A 21127-nucleotide genomic window follows, 5' to 3' on the forward strand; every position below is an offset into this window, starting at 1 on the left:
GCCAGCACAAGTATAATGTAATTAGGTTGCGAACGTTGTACATGTGCAGCATTACACTACTAGGGTTGAAGTAGGTTAGTTTGTGGTAGTCAACAGTTGTGGAAATGAAACATATTTTGGTGTGATACTTGTGTCTAACACAAATTGTACATCATGAAATTAGCATTTGCAAATTACTGTGTCTTTAGAAGCACTTTGAAGCACTGAAATGGTATATCAGTTTATTTTAAAACATAGAGAAAAATGGCGGAATTCATCGTTTTTAGTTGAATGTATTGATTGTTTAAACACAAAATAATTTTTTGTCCTAACGATTTGGCAGCTAATATTCCCTGAACATATTCAGACTGCCTGCTAGACAGTTCAGTTAAGAAGCGCACTTTTACTTTTGTTTTGTTTTTGCAGATAAACACAGCTAAAAATAAACTTCATTAAATGTAACAATTGACATGCAATCGAAAATTCAGACTTGGTAAGTATTTTACATGTTTGAATGTCTGCTTACAGTGTCTGTTTTACATTTATAGTAGACACGAAAAGACAAAACCTTGTACACAGTTAATGTCGAATTATTAACCGATTATTAAGCGTGTGTTAATAGCTGACTGCGATCATTAATTCATTAGCAATAATGGTTATTGAATCAGGCACTTTCTAAAAGAAAACGGTACTTTGGAAAGCACGCTGTGCTGCAAGCCATAACGGGCTAAAGTGAAATGAACTTAAGTAATTGTGCCTCACAGTTCTAAGCACGAAGTAGTTCGACCGATCTGTGCATCAACAAAATCCTTGCAAAAGGTAGAGGTTGTTCACGCAGACTCACTTCGCTTAAATAAACCATAGAACGACTTGAAATGGTGGTAGTGGTACCCTTTCCGAAGAGTAAGATTGATGAATTAATGGGTTTTCCGCCTTCACCGTGCACGCTGTTAATCGTTCACAACCAGTCAAACACGGCGAACGTCTCCATTACCCGAAAATCTCACAACCCCATCCTGCGATCGAAGTGCCTCAGCGCCGATCGACCAGTCCGATAAGCGTTCTGCGAGGCAGATGGGAGTGCATGGACGAGAGAGTCCTGCCCGAAGGCTTGAACTGTTAATTAAAGTTAAAAGCTTTCCGCTCTTTAAAAGCATTTAGCACTCTTGTCTATTTTTCCAATCGCAGCCCATCGTCGCACTCTGTACATATTTGCCTCGATTCCACTGTGCGCATTCATCTATTGGTCATAACCTACGGACGATAAACGCAGGTGAGCAGACGGTCGCACCCGGTCACCAGAAATGGTAAAGGGAAGGGGTGGGGGGACGGGGACGGGGACGGTGGTGGTAAAGCAATCTCGACCACAAACAAAATTGTTGTGAAGGTGCGGATGACTTGTCGGTTTGGTTTTAGCTTCAACATCACGTTCTGCACACAGAGCGGGCAACTTTCGTTTTGTTTCGCTTAAAAGCCTCCGGAACTGTCTTAAGCTGTTTGGGGAAGGAGCTGGAAAGGGAGGAAGGAGGAAAATTTAAACTTCTGTTATGTTTGGTGGGTTGACCCCGGGACGGACGAAGACATTACACGTAATACAAAGGCGACTATCTTGAGCATTCAAGTATTCGTGAAATCGCACTGACATGCCGCACTAGATAGCACACAGGCAAAGCTGCAGGTCATTTTGGAACCGCAGAGCGTGCGCGTTAGGATGTGAATAATTCTAGCGTAATTATGGGCTGCTTCGCGAATGCTCGAAAGACGGAAGGAAGTGGCAAGCGTCGGGTAACGGAAGCTTATGGCCGGTAGGTTGCAAGCTTCTGGAAAACTCAACGCTTTTCTATTGTTTTTGGAAGGGTTGCTTGTCTCGAGTGTTGGGGCTGATTGCCACAACATAACCTGGGAGAGATGGGAGTCTGAAAGGAGATGAGAAACGTGTATTACACATTTTCTCTTTTGTGATGTAAAGAACAATGGGCGTGCTGGAATAAAACTGGAACTGAACCTAGTACGCGATTAATGAAGTTAAGGACGTTGAAGTACACGAAACACCGTACTGCAATAGGAATACGTGAGCTTGTTTGGGTAGGTTTCGTAATGCGAAGGACGCAGTGTGGAGAGTGGATCATTTGTAATATGAAACATATTCTATTATTTTTGGCACATTTAAACTGCATGACCAGTTTTGGTGAGAGTAGTAAAACAAATATTAATTTCAGTTTTCGACTAAGTTCAATATACATTTTTGTGTGCAAAAATTGTATAACTGCAAATTTCAAAGCAATTAATAAGTGCACGAAACCCTTGCCAATGTTCAAAATGTCCTCCAAAGCTGTCGTTTTTACTGTAGTAAAGCCACTTTACTTGCTGCAGAAAATGTATCATTGAACAGTGCAACTGTTTCGCGGCTACCTATAGGAGGCCAAGACCGCAAGGTGTGGCAAGCACATTAAGTCGAACGACGAGAAAAGCCATTCGAAAGCTCTAGAGAACTTGGAGGGCAAATCAGATTGCCCGGCAACGTTACAGCAGCAGCAACAGGGGCAGCAATAGCAAAAGCGGTAACAATAGCTTTTAAAAAAGGTATAATTATACTTTTCCTTTCGTACGATTTGAGTGGTTTTCCTCCTGCCCTATTCGAGCCGTAGTATGAGGTATTGCAGTTCTGTTAAACCGGCAAACGGAAAACGAGCATTCGGCTCCTGCTGCCAGTGAAGCCAATGAAAGTATCGAAGTAATATACGAAACCCTTTCTAGCGAGGGAAGGTCTTTCCAAAGCAGTACTTCACGCGGTACGCCTCGAAATAGTGCCGACGAGTGCACGATCTTGATGATGTGTGCTTGGTGATTTGTGTGGGAGCTTGGTATTATAAACTACTGAGCGTGTAAGAAGCGCTACACGCATATGTACACCCATGTACGTATCTTCACACCCCTAACGCGAGGTCGGAAAATTCGCTATCCTTTTAGTAGTCCACCCGTTTATCATTTTCGCTAGTAGTAAAGCTGTTGCTACTATTATTTACTACCGGGTCACGATATCGCACGACCCGAAAGTGATGTATGAACGGATGGAAATCATTGGCCCCCGTTTTTGGGAGCCACACGTGCGTGCCAAATTCGATGCTCAGTGCTATGCTGGGTAAGCGCTAGTGTGCGGTAAAAAACCAGCTGCTAGCGGAGGGCACCATGAATTTATGAGAAGGAAGCTTTTATACGTATTTAGAACCTGTTCATTTCCATTCCTGTCCCTGGGTGGCAAAAAGGACACAATTGAACACGGATCCAGTACGGATGTGATGTACCCATTGCTTGGCATTGGCGTGTTTCGCATGCATTATTCTAATTCACACACACACACGTCGCCACGTGCGGGGAGGATGGGTTTGGAAGAAAGGATAAACACGCTTGCCCCTTTAGGTAGAGTTCCCTTTAGCGGAGCTATCTAGTGCCGGCCCACATTTTCAACGACCAATACAGTACGTAGCGTGTCTGAGGGCAATTTGCTGTGGATTCTCATAATTAGTGACGCCATAACTGACCGATGCAAAAGCAGCGGGCCGCTTCTTCAAACCCTGGTACTGCCCCGAGACACGGGCCAGATTAGGCCGGGAGTGCGCGCTGTTGTCGCAATGTGTTGAAAATGTCATAAATCTGTGGCCATGGTGAAGGATTCCCGTTTGATTGTGGCCGGACACTTTATGACTGTTGGGAAGCGAACCATACCAAACTGTGCAAACGCACATAAAGGGTGAAAAAACAACAACATTGCAGTTCATTTCAACCATGGCAAGGGAATTGATTTGTTTGATTTACCATTAGCGACCGTTTAGCGGGCGAACGTAATAGTTAGTTGGCTAGGTACGTGTTGCATGGAGGCTTTCGTGATTCCAAGCTGCCAAATTGTTCGTGGAACTGTTTTACCTTATGATGATTTGTTGCCTTTTTTTAGTGAGCCAATAAATGAAAATATGGACTTACCTGTGAAAGAAAGAAGCAAAAGAAAAACAGTGTTATTGGCGTTATTTATATGAGTGGTATTCGTAATAAACATATGCAGTACAGGAAAATTAATCCCCTAACTAAAACACCGCAGCAGAATGCAACAAAGACAGGAAGAGAAATTAATCGGAATAGATGTGCAAAATATATTGGTTTACAGTTTGTTTGCAGGCGTTTCTATTGATGTTGGCAAATATGTTCATACCGTTAGCGCAATGCTATATTCTTGCGGCAAACAAAACGATGGTCATTGTTGTGCTTAATCCGTCTCGGCAAAATGAAATGTGCGCCAAGGAGATTATTGAAAAGCCTATACCATTCGCCATGGCCGTTACAATAGTGGTAGCCTAGCACGAATGCTCTTCTGTAGCACTGGCAACGCACCACATTAGTGGCAATGTGCGTTCATAATCGGAGTGACAGTTAGTACCTGGCAGATTGATAAGACGCACCCATTACCTCCGCACCTCCATGGCATCCACCATTCAGCACCAGGCCATCAACGGTTAGCAAAAGGTGCGGCATGATGCGACCGGCAGAAGGTAGACATGGACATGGAGCTTGTTTGCGAAAGACACCTAGCATGCTTAAAACGGTAACTGTTCCATGAAAGCTGGGGAGGCGCACGCTTCCTGTTACCGGGCGCCGTGGATAGTCAGGGGAAGGGCAAGCGGGATAAATAGTTTGTGGCGCGTGAGCAGAAAGTCCAATGTTTGATTCTGTAGCGTCGGTCTCGGTGCGTCGTCAACTTCGCCACTCGCTGATGCTGGTAATCAGTGAAAGGTGAGTGGTTGAAGCATGGCCACTGTGTAAGTGCCATGAAGAACGGCAGTGAAAGGAACGTGGCAAAATGGGAACGGAAGAACGAGCGACTCCAGGTACGAGCAGCGGGCTGGGGGCGAGTATAATACGAGCAGCTGCAGAAACGGTACCAACGACGTAACGCGCACCGCCAGAGCACCGCCAGAGAGCGCCGCCATCACGCATCCATGCAATTTACAACTGCCGTCCGCTCTAATGATGTTTGTTTTCTGGTTTCCCGTGCCACATACACTTCCATACACAAACACGTGCACATTTTAGCAGAGCGCGGGAAGCGAGGCTCGTTGGCGGGGAGCGCGCGCGCGCGATGTCAACGTGGAAATGGCGCCTGGCGCGTACCATCTGGCGGTCGGTGAGGGTGTTTGGGAGTGATCCACACCGTTCCGTAATCCGTAATTTTCTGCATTGTCAGCCGAGTACGAGTACGACTCGATGTCGAGCAGCAGCTCCCAGCAGCGATTGGATCGGAAGAAATGGGAACAAATGAAATGGGCTCAGCGGCAGTGGCGCACGGTGGCCGCCAAGCGGGGAGCAGCATTAGCGACAAACGCTCCCGGAAGCGAAAGGTGCCACCGAGGGCCTTGGGAAATAGAGGAAAGAAAGCTCTTGTTCTTTCAGATCGTTGCAGAAAACACGCAAAGAAGGTGCTAAGAAAATCGTGACGAGGTGCCGCCGCGCCCTTCTGGTAGAGGCCTGAGGAGGGAGCTTTCGCTTTTGCGCTTCTCGTTTCCGGACGGGGAATGGGGACTGTTCTTTTTTTTGCACTCGCGGGACAATGCAAACTGAAGCTGGAGGGCCCATTACCAATGGTGGAGGTTGGCGGACATCGTTTGCTTGCTCTTTTATGTGTGTGATCTAGTTTGATTAGAGTTGATGAAAATCAGTCCATTCAGCAGATTCCGTTCCGTCCCCTCCTGATAAAACAACCGGGAAGGTATGTATTATGTTTCCTCCCCCGGTTGTGTCTGTGTGTCTCGGCAAACGCCCCAGGTAAGTCATGCAACAGCCCGCTAGTAGCTAGTGAGATGCTGCACTGCTGCGAACAGTCGATTGTTTATTTTACATTGTAATTTATCGTTGCTTAGCTTCGCATCTTGACGCTCTCTCTCTCTCCATGAGAGGAGGAGGTGTGATAGTGGGTCGTGAAAAAGCGTTGGACCCGTTAGTTGTTAGTTTTCTTGTGTCCATTTTTCACAACCCAACCCCTATGCCCGGAGCAATCCGGAGAGGAGAAGATTGCAGGGTGCGGAGGAACAAAAAAAAAAAAAAAAAACGAACCGCCAGGCACGAAGCCAAACGCACGGTTTGTTTACATTCAACGAGTTGTACACATTGTTCGTTCATTCGTTCCAGATGCAATGACCCGGCTAAGTTGAACTGTTTTAGTGGAAAAGACGATTGCAAGATCGGCACGGAGCAGCAGCAAAAGCAGCACGACCGCGTGTTGGACGTTGGAAGGCTGGGGTCGCCGGGGTTTGAAAAACATTCGAAATGGACTCGGCCCAAGGAATGAGAACTTACATAGGGAAGGAAAAACAAACCACCAACAGCATCCAACCAACCAACCAACCAACCAACTGTCTGACCGGGCATGGCACCAAACGTAGACAGGCATACCAGGAAAGTAAACAGCTCCCAAAATACGCACTGTAACGTAAATAATCATCAGTTCTGCTCCCCGCTTCTCGTTTGGTCGGCTGCAAGCTATTCCAACCGTACCGCGCCGTATTGAATGCAGTTAGAATTCATCGAACATCGGCCCGGAGTCAAACCGAGTTTCAACACCATTGGAGAACCGGTTCGGTGTCAAACAGCACACGTGTTCGTGTTGGACGATCGAACGAACCGGATCGATTGTTTACGAAGGCACGATAATTGAGCGCATTTTGTAATGCATCCTGTCTGTCTCGCCCCGTACTGGTTGGTTGAGGTTTTTTTTATGTTAACTCTACATAAAACAAGACAATATGCAGTGCACTCAGTGGAGTTTGGTGTAAGAAATGCATCAGTATGCTTCTAAGCAAGTGAGGGTTGTATTATTCTTTGTTCAGTATAAGGATTGTACATCAGCTTTGGAGAAGAAAATTATATAACAGTTTGAAAAGTGGACTTATTTAAAGTTCACACCCCAGAGCAAAGAATAGTTCAATGAACGAACGTTTGAATGCAGAAAAAAGTATGCGAGAAAGATGCGTTTGAACGAGCCCCTCCACCCAGGTGTAATAAGAATGGAGTTTTTAAATCAATATTTGTCCTCATACAATGCCTCTTCAGCAATCAGAAGGTGTCATTCCGAGAGCTCCTAGCATCGGTGTCAATTCCAGCACTTGCATGAATAGACTTGGCCCGGATGACATGTACGCACCCGATAGGTGTGAAGCCATGTGTAAGTCATGGAATGTGAACAAATACAAACCCCCAATGTCCGACCCGCGCATAGACACAGCGAAGCAGTAAAGCCTATTCATCGCCAAGCAAATGCTCCAATAGCAGACCTCTTCTGCATCTGAGCGCTGAAGGTGTTGAAAGGGGGCAGCCATTCATCAGCGTCTTAAAAATTAATCAAACCTTAACTGAACCGAACCCTCGGCGCGCGGGTCTTGGTGTGCAGGTAAGCAGGTATTCATCATACTTATGACCATCGTTGGTCCGCGCTTGTTGCACTCCCCACCCGGTCCTAGGATGTGAACTACCGATCAACATCATCATCATCGTTAGGCGGCCCGTCAAATTACAATAATTGACTGAACTTTTCCCGTGCCAGCTTTACCGGACCACATTATGACTCGTTGGCCATACAAACTAATATTGCCGAAGCCAACCAACTGCCGGAGTCGGAACAAAGTCAGCACCACCGTCGTGCCCTTTTTTTGCTGGTGTTGTTGCCTGGTTTGCTCCGGTTGCGGTTACGAGATGAGATAAAAAATGGCCACACAACGGTTAGCGGAAATACTTTTTTCAGCCCGGGAAGGTGGTCGGAGGTTTTGTTAAAACATCTATCGCATACGGGGACGCTACCGTATTCAGCCTTTCGCGTGGTGTTTTACTACTCCCGAATCCTGGCCATAAATGGAGGTTTTTCTTTTGGGGTTGGTGGAACGTAAAAAATAACGGCTTCCATGGTGGGGAAAGAGGCATTGCAAGTCGATGGAAAGAAAGTCGTCACATGCCTGTTCGCTTTTTTTCTGTATCACAAACACGAGGATACCAACAAAAAAATCCTAATTGATTGCTTAGCCCTGGCAAGAGTTCTTTTCGGGGGCTTGTTCGATCGATGCTCTCCGTCCGAGAGCTCGAAATTGTCGAACGAGCGAACCCTGCGCTTAGTCCACGCAGCGAAAAGGCGTCACAAGAAAAGGCGAAAACATTTACGTGAGAACGATATCGATGAGGCTTTACGGGGCTACATCAACGGCCGCAAGCGCACCGAGCACATAATTAATTATTTATGCTCCACAGCCATAGCTCCTGCTCTAATACACACAGGCATACACACCTAAGCCCAAGCTGCATGGAAGCTTTCGAATGAGTGGCCCGAAACTAAATTGCCTCGGGAGGATATGCCTCTATCCTGCGGATGGCTGGGGCTCGGTCCTAACACAGCGGTGGCGTTGACGTTAATCGAGCGAAAGCACTAACCGAAACGAAAATAGTGTTCGCCTCTGCCGGCCTGCCGGAGTGTTGCATCTGGCGGCGTCGGCAGCAACGGTGATGACGGTGTTGATTGTAGGCGTTGGAAGGATCTCCGGCGAAGGTTTACCACGCAACGACGCTTTCGCGGCGAAAACGACGGTGCCAGGGAAGACTGTGTTTCGCTTCGCTTTAATGTTTTCCGAGTGTGTGTTTTTTGTTGTTGTTCGCTTATAAACTCAACTCAAATTTTACTTCCCAAATCGTTGATTGTAAACAGGGTAGGGTGCGCCATCATAAGTGTGGTGAGGTGCGACGATCATCGGGTGGATCGGGTATTGAAGCAAAAATTTCCGCTCTACCGAAGCAAGAAACGAGAGCGAGTGCAAAAGGGGACGCGCGCAAACGTAACAAGACGCTGGAGTTGTACTGGCAAGGATGAGGTGAGAAAAAAAAGAAACGAAATATCAAACGGAATGATAATTTGAAAGTGTCAGGAGTAAACAAGCCCGACGGGGCCAAGAAAGGGATCTCTGCCGTTGTCGACTGCAGGTTGCTCCAGTGCTGGTCGTTTTCTAAATAATTCACGCTTTATCTCAATCGATAATCACTTCCACACCGCTGTAAAGGGCGTTCGTTGGTGTTTTGGGTCTGCTACTGCGTTCATTGTTTTGGTGGTCGGTGGCAACAGGAGCAAGTTGAGAGAGATGGTGGAGGTCATAAGACCTAAGACAACCATCCATGACAATGACGGTGATGATGGTGATGATGGTGATGATGATGATGTTGATGTTGACGATGCGGATAGAGTGGCAGAACGTTGGGAGAAAGGTACGCGTAGAGGGGGAAAGGGTTGTAGGTGCGTTTGAATCGCTTTTCATGATTCGTGTATGGCCGGACGGTCATTCCAATTCTCAGCGCGCAATTCCGTTTTAGAGTGCTTTCAATCATCGAACGAACGTGTACGCAGGCAAAGGTAAAATGGTTGATGAATGCGAAAACGCAAGCACGTGTTACGAGATGGATGGAGAGCAAACCGAGTATCAGCATCAAGTGGATTGTACGGATCCTGCTCGGGAGCGGTCGGGTAAGTGATCCATTTCATCATTAAATTTCAATCCAATCCCAGCATCAAACCCATCCCTGCCGCCAGCAGCAGCCAGCACCGCTCCATAAACCCTGACTCATCAGTTTGTAGGTAATCGTTCCCAAAATCCAATGGTACGTCCGCAGGTTCATGGTGCGAAGAGAACCGTTTCGTAATGATTCTCCTCTCCCCAACCTTTCCCCGCCGTTCGTCCTGGATTGATGGGCTGCCGGGTCCGTCGGGTGGATTTTGGGGTTACTTTTGTTTCATATCAGTTCTTGGGGCCTGGCCTCGGCGGGCACTTTTCAAGAGCTGTTAGTTTCCGGGGTGGATCTTTCGCTTTCACTTGCGCACTCTATCATTCTTTGCGCGCGTGTTTTCAGCGCACTGGGAAGTGGATGCAAAGCATATGCTTCAGAATTTCCAACAGGCGCAGGATTGTGCGCAGATATTGGTATTCCTATTCACCTAAATTGCTGTGCGTTAGTGGGAGTGAGCTTTTGTTGTGAGCAACGTGTAATACTGGTGCTGAATGTTGTAGCAATCTCGAGCATCGCGATGAGCGTTGATAGCACTCCAGCGGGTTTTGATGGCTCGGTGTTTGGCTCGAGAGTGTGTTCATCGAGCGGCTAACAACCCTTCATCGACCACCGCTGCCGACATCAAAACTCGTGATGCTCGGTCACGGGGTCCGATCCAAAAGTTTCCCTCCAAGCTGGCCAAGGTCGGAACAATGGGCAGGGATCGTTAAGTTGGACCCGAGTGTATTAAACGCAAGCCGGGCGTCCGGCCCATCCGAGGCCGGCATCCCAGACGCATCCCTAACGAACAGGACCCCAGAGAAGCGAACGGACCAGTCTCTTGTTGGCAACTGCCGGAATTATTGTTATGATTGTGATGATTGTTGCGCACATGATTAATGGTGTAAAGGTGAGCATTACGGGATGAAGGTATTTTTCTCGCCCGTCCATGCTCGCACCAGCCTGCAGCTATTGTATGCTCGCTTTTCAATTGAAGTCTCATTATCTTCGAAAGCATCCGTGAAGTTGCTTCCTTCCCCATCCGTCCCGGTGCTTCGGATTAGGTGTTGGCAGACGCTAATGTTGCGGTACGGTGCTGCAAGCAAGCAAGTGCTTTGCAGCACGGTGAGAAACCGTGCACAGTCTTCGGTATGAAAAATGGATAAAGAGCCGTGCAGTGAAAGCTGCAACTCGTTCGGGACGGGGCGGTCTGGTTTGGGGCTTCTGTCGATGAAAGCAAATCCCTCGGGACGGAACGCGCGGAAAGTTGTGGGACAATACTTTATTCATCAGCGCGATAATTGAGCATTATTAATTGTTTCCCATGACATGGATTATGACGTCTTGCGTTCAGAATCATTATCGTTTTGAGGCTATCAATAGGAAGCATGGTAGAGCGCTCGCTCTGGTTTTGAGTAAATGGAATGGAGTTCCTATTGATGAAATGTGATGTGATTAAAGTCTGCTTGATGGCAGCAATCGCTTTTTAACAACTTGTTATGAATCTTGCTTTGTTGTGAATCTTCATTTGTCCCCACCATTTCATAATTCTATGCGATCCCATAGAACACATTTTAACCAAAAAATATCTAAATCGATTTTATTCATAGCAATGTAGCTTGTGTATAACAGCCGGTCTCGTAGTACAGTCGTCAACTCGTACGACTTAACAACATGCCCGTCATGGGTTCAAGCATCAAATGGACCGTGCCGCCATACGTAGGACTTGACTATCCTGCTATGGGGGGTATTCCTAAGTCACTTAATGCCAAGCCCGCAAGTGGTACAGGCAGGCCTTGACCGACGACGGTTGTTTGGCCAAAATAAGAAGAAGAAAAAGAAGCTTGTGTATAACACAAAAAAAAACTATATTTCCATTATTAGTGTCACCCACCAACCGACAGAAGAAAGAGTTCTATTTCCATCAAAAGCATCGTGCACATTTTAACGCATGCCATACATGAAGCAGCATTCATAAACTTGGAATCTTAATGATGGTACAAGTCATATGAAGAGTAATGGAGCATTTCTTTTCTGTCGCTGTACGATACTGGACGTGACTGCAGGCTCCCGTAATTTGTCACAACCAGCGGCAAGTTGCATGGGGGGAGAAGAGCAGTGGCAATTGCTTCTGCACGGTGCAACTGTACGATCGGAGCAGATGGAATGCAGCTATTTATTGCCATCTAATTTCACTCGGTAATATATGTTGATTGCAAATTTTCGTGTATTCAAAGGCTGCCCCGGGGTGTGTTTTGAATTTTTGCTAACCGTCCCATTGTCCCATTGCTCCTTGTGCTCCTTGTGGCATGGCTTGGCAGCGAGACACGGGACATTATGGTGCCGTATCCATCGACAGTGTTTTGCAAGGGAAAGGACGCGTGTGTGTGTGTGTGTCTACAGCAAATAAACTCCGTTCCATGACATTGGTTCAGAGACAGCGAAAGGGTCACAGTGAGCCTTTTTCGCCAGTCCCGGTGTCGTTGCGTTGTATGATTTCTGCAATTTCACAGACAGCCGTCAGTGTGGCGGCTAGTCGAGAGTATGGAAAATTGCGTTCCACTCATACAAACATACAATCACACACACACATAGGATAATAAAGCCCTGTGAAATGTACTTCACTGACGTTTGAGAGTATGGTGTATCGGTGTACTCATACACGGGTGTTTTATAACGAGAAGTGCGATGCAAAACAACAGCCAGTCAGACGGTGTAGTAGCTTCGGGTAAGAAATTGTGCTTACATACAAGCGAACGCGCGCGAAGCTGGCCATTGCGTTGGTCGGAACCGTATGGTTCGGCACATTATATCACAGGATGTTATTTGCCGGAAGACGACACTGGCGAACAGCTCGTTTCATGGGGCAAGATAGTTCAAAACCATCGCGGCATGGTGTGTAGAACATGCTGGAAATGACTGAGTCATTCCATTAGCCATCCTCGAGGCAAACGACACGTGGTACCGCTGTCCCCATAAAACATCCCGTATAATTCGATCACATTCTCACTAATTATAATCCCCCATTATAAATACCTTTCCAGGGCTTGAGCCCTAGAACCATACCCCGGACGGAAAGACTTGCGGAGAACCGGGGGATAAGTTCCCTTTTTTCTCTAACTTCAGAGTACGTTCGACTTCTTTAACGGTGTCCCGGTATGGTCTCGCGATGCCACAGAAGCAATCATTTAAGCTGCTCGATCCCGAAAAAGCACAACCACCGTCGAAGCAATATCCCGTGCCAGACAGACGTGTTTGATTAATTTTAATGGCTTTTCGCCATTTCGAGAGCGGCATCTCGTTTGCATGGGATAGCAACCGAGGAAAAGGTGTTTGTTTACCAGTTTTCTGTGTGTGACGATTGGGTTGGATGATATGAGAGGCCGGGTGTGAGTATGGGTGCTGCTGATTCGGGACATCTCCTTGCCATGCTGCAAGAGCTTCGTTAGCGTTGATTACGATTCATAATTAGAACGCTGTTAGCTGCTCGCTGGTAGCTTTGCGTACCTTTCGAAGACTTGTGGAAAGCTTTCTCTGTGTAACATACCGCGGAATTGGGGCCTCGAAGGAATATGGTGCCGATAGCTTCAAGCAAAACTTTAATCCCTCAGAGCGAGAGAGAGAGAGAGGGGACAAGAAATCAATAATAGTGAATTGCATAAGCGGTTAGCCCTGGGAATGGATTAAAATGCATCCGTCCGCAATCGGTGAGCATTAATTTATGACAAAAAAATGTGTCACCTATTCGTTTGAAATGTTAATCCCGGCTGACCTTAAAGCAATGTTTTAAAATGCCGTGAAATGAAACAATAAATATCAAGAGCATTTCGCAAATTAGAATCGAACGCTTTGGGCCATTTGTTACTCAATAAGAAATCGTATGCAACGAGTGAAAATGATTGATTCCACAATAAAAAATGGGTGTTTATAGCCCGATAATCAAGCGATACATGCGTGACTTTGGCCACTTATTAGACACGCCTTCAAAGGTCAAAAAAGCGTGCAGCTCAAAACGAAGTGAAAGGTGCCCTGGAAACGAGTCCACTAACCACCTCGTGCATATCGTGCGACTATCATGAAACGCAGGAAGGGAAACTTTTGGTTGGGAGATGAAACGTCATGTGTCACAGTAGAAACAAAATGTGGAAAATGTGAATATATTTAGAGTTGTGCGTTCCTGTGATGTAGGTGACACAATGCGATAAAAAAGATTGTATTATTCATACTTTCATGTGTTTTATCATCATCGTATAGCAAAAATTCTTGACATCAGCAAACTCATTTCACCGCAAGGCAACGATGATAACCGAATTTTCTGACGGTCGAAAATTGACGCACCCTTTTTTTGGGACCATTGCGATTGCTTCCTGTTGCGGTTGCTTCCACGATTCAACGGGAATAACGTGATGATGATGAATGACAAATGGCGTTCATTTACGGTTTGGCATTTATTGATTACGATTCAACGGATGAAATATTCTGGCCGTGGCACTCATACATCTTTTTCGTCGCGGTTGCAGGATAATATTTCCCCCACCCCCGCGAAACCGCTCGCAAACCGCGTGCGTAAACTCTACTCGCAAACCCAACGCGCGAAAGCATCGCAAATGCAAAAGGAGCGTCGCGTAAAAAAAAGGATGGTGATTGGAAAAACGTTCCGTCGGGGTAAACGTATTCCGAGCATCGGGCCATCATTACGCTTCAACGTCGGTTAGGCTCCGGTGGCAAAAGGCGATGAGATTTTGCCGACACCACGCCGTCGCCATTGGACACTTTTAGGCCATAATTTACGCGTGAATTGAAATTTTATACTACACCTTACGTGTGCTTTTTTTTCTATTATCTCCAGGCTGTCGGTTTATGGCTATCCTGGTCCACGATCGGACCGATATTTTTCTGCCCCGTCATTAAAGGTAAACACTTTATTGGTGTCTGTATCGTTTTTTTAGAGCATGCCGCCATCAGCATCTCCGTTCAATTGGAGCGAGCTCTGCTGAAGCTAGGTTCTTCGCCGCGATCCCATTCTGCTTCACCTTCTTATTCATGTTGATGGAAACAAATTCCTGGGTGGTTTGAATCATCACCTTGACGCTGCGTCACGATTCGCGGGGTGGTTCTAGCACGGTGCCCTGTATGGACATTATTTACTATCTCCATCATCTCATCTCCACTGCTCGCAGACAGACCGCCTTCCTGTGAAACTTGAAGTGTTTTAACATTGTAGCATTTAAGCGGAGCGGATAAGGAACGCATTTTTGAACTATTTATGTCATCATGAATGTGGTCGGAGGGATGAATGGAGCACTGGTTTTGTTTGATGTTTCCATTAATATCCATGATTGAGGTGGTAAATAACTTGATTTGAATAACAAAGATTTGCTTTTCGTTTATGACAACGTTGAAAAGAATATCTCTGTGGCTTTGTATCATTTTCAACAACAATACTTTTTTTCTAATAAATGAACGCAACGTTGCAAAACACATTCTTTACCCGTTTTATAGAATTCGTAGAGTAGAATCGGTGTAGAGTGTCGATGATGTGATGCGTCGATGATTCGTCTTGATGAACTGAATTGAAAATGATGCGTTGTGTGGTATAAATACTGCACATCCCACCTGAGCAGGGAACTGTAGCAATCTACAGTGTATTATAAATTGCCACTAATCATGTGCTTCAAATTATAGCACCAACCGATACTCCAATATGCAGCCACAATCTTAGCCTTGATGGGATGAATTTGGGCAGCATGGGCAGCATATTTTACCGTCGTAGTGCAGGCACATCGATCACGGAATCATCTCGCAACGTATCGTGTATAATCCTTACCGCTTCGTTTTCGATGGAACGTCGAATCAATAGCCCTCGCACATCACTGATCGCGCTCGGGGTCCAGCTTGAACCGCACGATTGATTGGACGGAATTATGGTTTCCGCGCCGGTTCATCGAAATAATCCGGCCGGCTTTAAATACGTCCGTGGCAAAGGATCCGCACACTCCGGCAATCAACAGCCGGTGGTGAATCATTCCATCGACCGGACTATCGACGGAACCAAGCTCTAGAACCTCACCAATTTCGCAATTATCATCGCAGACCATAAACTTTGTGCCAACGAAACAGCACGAAAACTCAGAACCGTCGGGCAGGGGAAGACACACACAAAAAGCAGCAAAGAAATGCGTAAAGTTTCGTTGGCGAATCATAGCGTCAATATGAAAAGCGAAAGCACCCATTTTTATTGATGTAACCAATCACGAGAAACAACAACCATAACGAAGTGAACAAATAACGCAACATCGCTCACTCCCATTGTTAAATCGCTTTTCGTGACGCTGCTTGGGCATCGGGAATGTGTCGCACGGTCCGTGCCGGCGTCCGGCGGAAGAGCCGGGTTTCTCGTTCCTTTGTTTGGGCTGTTTTTATCTCGTAACATTTTAATCTTGCGTTTCGCGTAATTGGAGCTAAATTAGAGTCGAACTTTGCTCCGGTTTCTTCGCCGGTCGGTGTTGTGGTTGTTTCGCGTTGTCGTGTTTTCTTTTCGGTTTTACTCACGGGGCCACGTCAGCGGCTGGTACGGACCATCGGTACGACGTGCTCGTTTTCAATCAACGACTCCCTTGGGTGTAGTACCGGATCGGATCCGCGACATAAAGCGCTATCTCTCCTACCGTTCGAACGTGTTGTCGCCGAACGGAAAGTGAAGGCATCACGGGACCAGTCGAAACAATAATCCCGAACCGAAATGGCACCGGCATGATTGTTGAAGCCCGAGAAACGAGAAACAGACTGTGCGCGGTGGAAGGGCGCCTTAAGAGCCCTTTGGCACGTCACTCTTCATCTGGCTGTGGCCATAATCGTTTGTGAGAACGCGTGTCACCTCGCGGCCATTAGATAAGGCAAAAGAGTGGCAGGAGAAGAGAGAAACAAAAAACACATTGAATGGACCCGAAGTAAAGCTGGACAGTGCATTCCGGATTCGATTCCGCGCTCGATTGGTTGCAAGCGGAATTTCCAACAGAAACGATTTGCGTTTTACCTTTGTTTCGGGTTCGGTCCGGAGCAAGACACGTTCGGGACAGCTGAAAACTGAACTTTTCAGTGAAAGTGAAACGGAACCCCACCATCAAGAGGAGTCTGAACCCGTGGTCGAATGCTTTCGAATGCGGCGTTCTATCATTTCAATTATGTCGTTTCGAACAGCCTGGTCCACAAATCGGATTTGCTCGTCAAGGCTACTCAATCGACACACATGTACACAGAGAAGAAAAAAACCAAGGGCTCGTACACAGCGGCAGTGAATAGAAATGCTTCCGGTGGATAGGTGGATGAACTGAGGAGCTACCAGTGTCACGTAGTAGACGCATCGCATTTCTTCGTCCTCGTTTGCCGTAGCCTGAACATAACATCTAAAACATCGCGAATCGTGAAGAAAAAACTGGAAATGTGTATCTGGTAGAGGTCATGTTCCCCAAATTATTCTCAAATCCACCCACAACATCGCAGTCATGTTTTGACGCTACAGCTTACGGAAAAGACTTTATCTTTTTATCTGAAATTGCTGATCTTAATGTGTTAACACTCCGCCCTACGATTGTGATACGCAATAGACAGCACTGTTTTGGAGTATAAATAGGGAAATAAGTGTTGGATCATTGATTGCGTTAAAAATAATATAAAATTTTAACACTCTATACAACGAAGTTATTTCGAAACATCTTACTAACATTACTTTTCTACTCTACTTTTCTACTTCTTGTTGCTTCTTTTGGCTATTGCAATGAAAGCTAATCAGAAGGGTCGCCGCTTGTCATTTCGGAATATTGTAATTTCATCGACCGTACATCAAGCTTAAAAGTTGGTGATTCAATTAAGTATCATTGAAATACTGTTGCGGAAGATACTAGCGAGATGTATTTTTGCGACCTGTCCAGCCTTTTTTAAGTGGATTACTTGCGGGAAAATTTAAACGAACGTACGGGGTGCTTCATCTCATTCCAGGCGTGTCTTCAGGCGCTCTGGAACGTGGAACCGGGCGGTAAAGACGGTTATACCTTGCTCACCATAATCCCGAGGAAGGTCTGACCGGAGGATATAAACCACGAAAATTACTACTATAAATTTTCAACCATAAGCTGTTCTGTTAGGGGCTAGGTGGAGGATCAACCTGTACTTCTGGGATGCTGTGGGGACTATTTTTCGTTACTTTAAATTAGGTTTGTTTTGTTGATCCTTGCTAGTAAACCGTACATTTATGTCTATTTTTCTTACAAGTAATGCAAAAATAATAGCATGGTTATTTTAAAAAAAACATAAACTAGGCAGAAGGAAATGTTACGCTGAATTTTAATTGATTATGTAAACATATCTAGAACCATGGTCAACAACTGAACACACACACGTCGAACAGGTGAGACAGAGGAAATGTTTGCCTAGCAGAATGTTGGGCCTGCTCGCAGCCTAACGCGACGGTAAAACCAAAAGAAACACGTATTCCATCAATTCAGTGCCCAAAGATCGATAACCATTGCCAAACGTAAGTGGGGAATGATAATAAATACGCTTTTATGATAAACCCTCCCTCATATGTGTATAAATATCCATTCGTTGATTGGATTCAACGCGCTCCTTGCCGGATGGCTAAATGGGTTCCGGTGGTTATTTGATAGCGAAAACGTGAAATGTGCGGTGGGTAATATCTGTACACACTCTACCGCATGCTGGTGGGTGCTTTCTCATTTTATCACACACCCCCCAAAATGCTGCTTCGCAGTATCAGCAAAAGATTGATCACCGGACGGAAAGCATGTAAGGATTTGGCCGGGATGGATATGGAATAAAAATTCGCCAGTCGGAGGCGGTGTTGTGAGACAAAGAGAATCATACAGAACCAATTTTGCGTGAATTCTTAGCCCACCCAAGAAAGGGAGTAGTAGTTCCGCGTGCACTACATCAAGATAAATGACACACGGTAGAGCCTACGGAGGGGCCTCGGCTGATCTGCCAAATATAGAAACGAGTCGTTTGTAGTGATGTCGGAAGCTTTATGAGTGCTAACTCATTAGTATGAGAAACCATAATTGTTTTTTTCTCTCTCTCTCTCTGTATCTCTTTACTTTGTTTCGCGAGAGAACGTTGAAAGCACGTTATCAATTTCTTTTCTGTTGTGTCTACGTTTAATTGGTTATTGATTTCCCCATTCCCTGTAGGTTTGGTTTGTGGTTCTGATGCTTACATGAGAAATGATAAGAGAATTATTAATAGGCACTTGTGTATACATCAATATACAAAGAGATGTTGGTTCCCGTATAAAAACGCAAAACTGAAATATGGAAATGGTATTTTTTGTAATTGACAGAAACTTATGTTCAATTCAATTAAACCCCTAAAGAGTGCGGCTCGAGCTTTGATGCAAATGTTTCACTTAGCTCTCCAGCGGAGCAGAAATTAAAAACACGATTCGCTAGAACTTGTATCTAATGAAATATTTCTCTTTGATGGCTTCTGGACGGTTTTCCTACGAACAAATGAAGCTAGGAAAGAAAAACATTCAGCCGAGAAAATAAATAAACAAGTTCAATCAACGGCCAAGGATGAAGCTATTAGCGTGCTGCATTGACCTTTAGCTCTAGTTCGAGAACTAAAGCAAAAGTTTTCATCCTGCCCGGTGCAGTCCCGGTGGTTGGGATGGGCTTGGTGAGGACGGCATGGAAACAGGGAAAATGTTTGCTGAAGTTTTTGCGTAGCTGTTTGTTGTAGTCATGTTTTCTTGGGTGGACTGTTTCATCTTTCAGCTGGCAGGGTTTTAGTCGCACGCTGAATTGAAAGACTTGATGAGCTTTGCATCAAACAAATTGCCAGGTCGATGTTGGATCGTGGTTCGATCGAATCTAAGCTAGGTGGCCTGTACTTTATTCCTCATGTCCGTAACACCGAACAACAGTTGTCGGTTGGTTTGGGGTCGGCACAGGGCAGAATCACGAAGCAAACTTTGATATAGACGTGCGTGCAAGTACTACTCACAGTTCACGGACAGGGTGACTGTCGTTTCCAGCTTGTCCTTCTCCGACATGGCACGATTCCAGACGACGCAGCGGAACTTTGCCCCATCGTCCTCCCGGCGAGGAACGATCGATAGGGTGCTTGAGGTGCGCAGATCCTTCGATCCACCCTTGGTGATGGTCGACTTGAGCGGCTTTTCCGAACCCACTCGGTACCACCTGTGGGCGAGAAGAACGCATAGAGGGGCGTTTGATGAGAGGAGGTGGCTATGATTTGTGAGAAAAGTGACGACTTACGTGATGGTTGGATCCGGTGAGCCACCGATGCTACTGCAGGTCAGATCAAACTTTTCGTCCTCGGTTGCCCGCAGCTCGACCGGCTCGACAAAGGGTGGCTGTGGTGGTGTGAGAACGGTCAGGTTGTAATACTCCTGGTGAACGTCCGCACCCGTGCCGCTCGCTTTCACGCGGCACTCAAACCGTCCATTGTCCCGGCTGTATGATGTGTTCATAATGGTAAGATCGTATATACCCTGCTCTGGTCGAAAGTCAATCCTGAAAAAAGGCAACAAGAAAAACAAACGCATAAATTTAGTGGAATTTTATGAGTAATTATCTATAGCACTTATCGCTAGGATGAATGCTACTCGATTGCTTGAAAGGTGCTTGACAATTGATTTATTATTGGCCAAGCATCCTGCCATCATGCCGACTAAGATTGCGTGTTGAGCATGAGGATAATACTGATATCCATGGAAACGCTTATTAAAGTCGATAAGGCAAAGAACTTTTACCGAAGAAGTAGCGAACACACCGAGTTCTAATGTAGTGGCTTCCAGTGAAACAAAACTTGTGCCAAAGTGCGTTCCTAGAGGTTTCTCATAAACATATTATTGCATCGCGTGAGCCAATCATGCTCTTCGCATTGGTACGGAAAGATTGTATTGGAGCTAAAAATAAATCCATAATTGCTTTGTTTCGAGCAAAGACTTCACGTACGATTGTGCTTCGCGGTTCAGATCTGGCACGCGCGTGCTAGAATGCGTACACCCCGGAAAGAGCGCTTAATGTAATAGATACGCCTCAGCACTGCGCAAACATAAAAACGTGCTCGTTTTCTCTTCAGGCAGTTGCTTAGGCAACTCTACAACATACATTTGAAATTTCGTGGAACCTGGCGACGGGGATCTATTTAGAAACAATAGCACTGCTACTGCGCGATTATCAAACAATTAATTTTCATGTAAGAACTGTCTGTCCCTCACGCCCACAGAACCGAGCGCAGATCGGTTTTGGGGGAGATAGGTTCGTGAGATGAAACCGACCTTCAGTGAAATTAATTTTCCAGCGTACGCCGTGTGGTTTGCTTCCGCCCGCTTGCACACGGTGACATGAAAGTTGATTCGATTTTCCGCAGTCTGGCGCCAGCTATTCGCTCAACATCCGCACTACTGGATTCAATAGCATTCTAGCACATTTTGCGTTTCGCTACGGGTGGTGGGAATAGAATTTTGTATGAAATGTGTGTGTGCGTGTTTTTTTCTTCTTTTCATGCCCATCACTATGCGCGTACGCGCTGATTCGAGCTC

General features: G+C 45.9%; 1 protein-coding gene across 5 annotated transcripts in view; it reads right to left on the reverse strand.

Annotated features, from left to right (window-relative positions):
- LOC120955143 (hemicentin-1-like) overlaps positions 1–21127 on the reverse strand; it is a 155236-nt gene that overhangs the window by 64476 nt on the left and 69633 nt on the right. For all 5 annotated transcript variants that reach the window (XM_040375681.2, XM_040375686.2, XM_040375685.2 and 2 more), the window contains exons 4-5: positions 19836–20093; positions 19561–19757 (exon numbers count right to left, since the gene is read on the reverse strand). In XM_040375681.2, coding sequence (XP_040231615.2) covers positions 19561–19757; positions 19836–20093 — 455 coding nt within the window. The remainder of the gene's footprint in view (positions 1–19560; positions 19758–19835; positions 20094–21127) is intronic.

Source organism: Anopheles coluzzii, chromosome 3 (genome assembly GCF_943734685.1).
Source record: "Anopheles coluzzii chromosome 3, AcolN3, whole genome shotgun sequence".
Classification (NCBI taxonomy): domain Eukaryota; kingdom Metazoa; phylum Arthropoda; class Insecta; order Diptera; family Culicidae; genus Anopheles; species Anopheles coluzzii.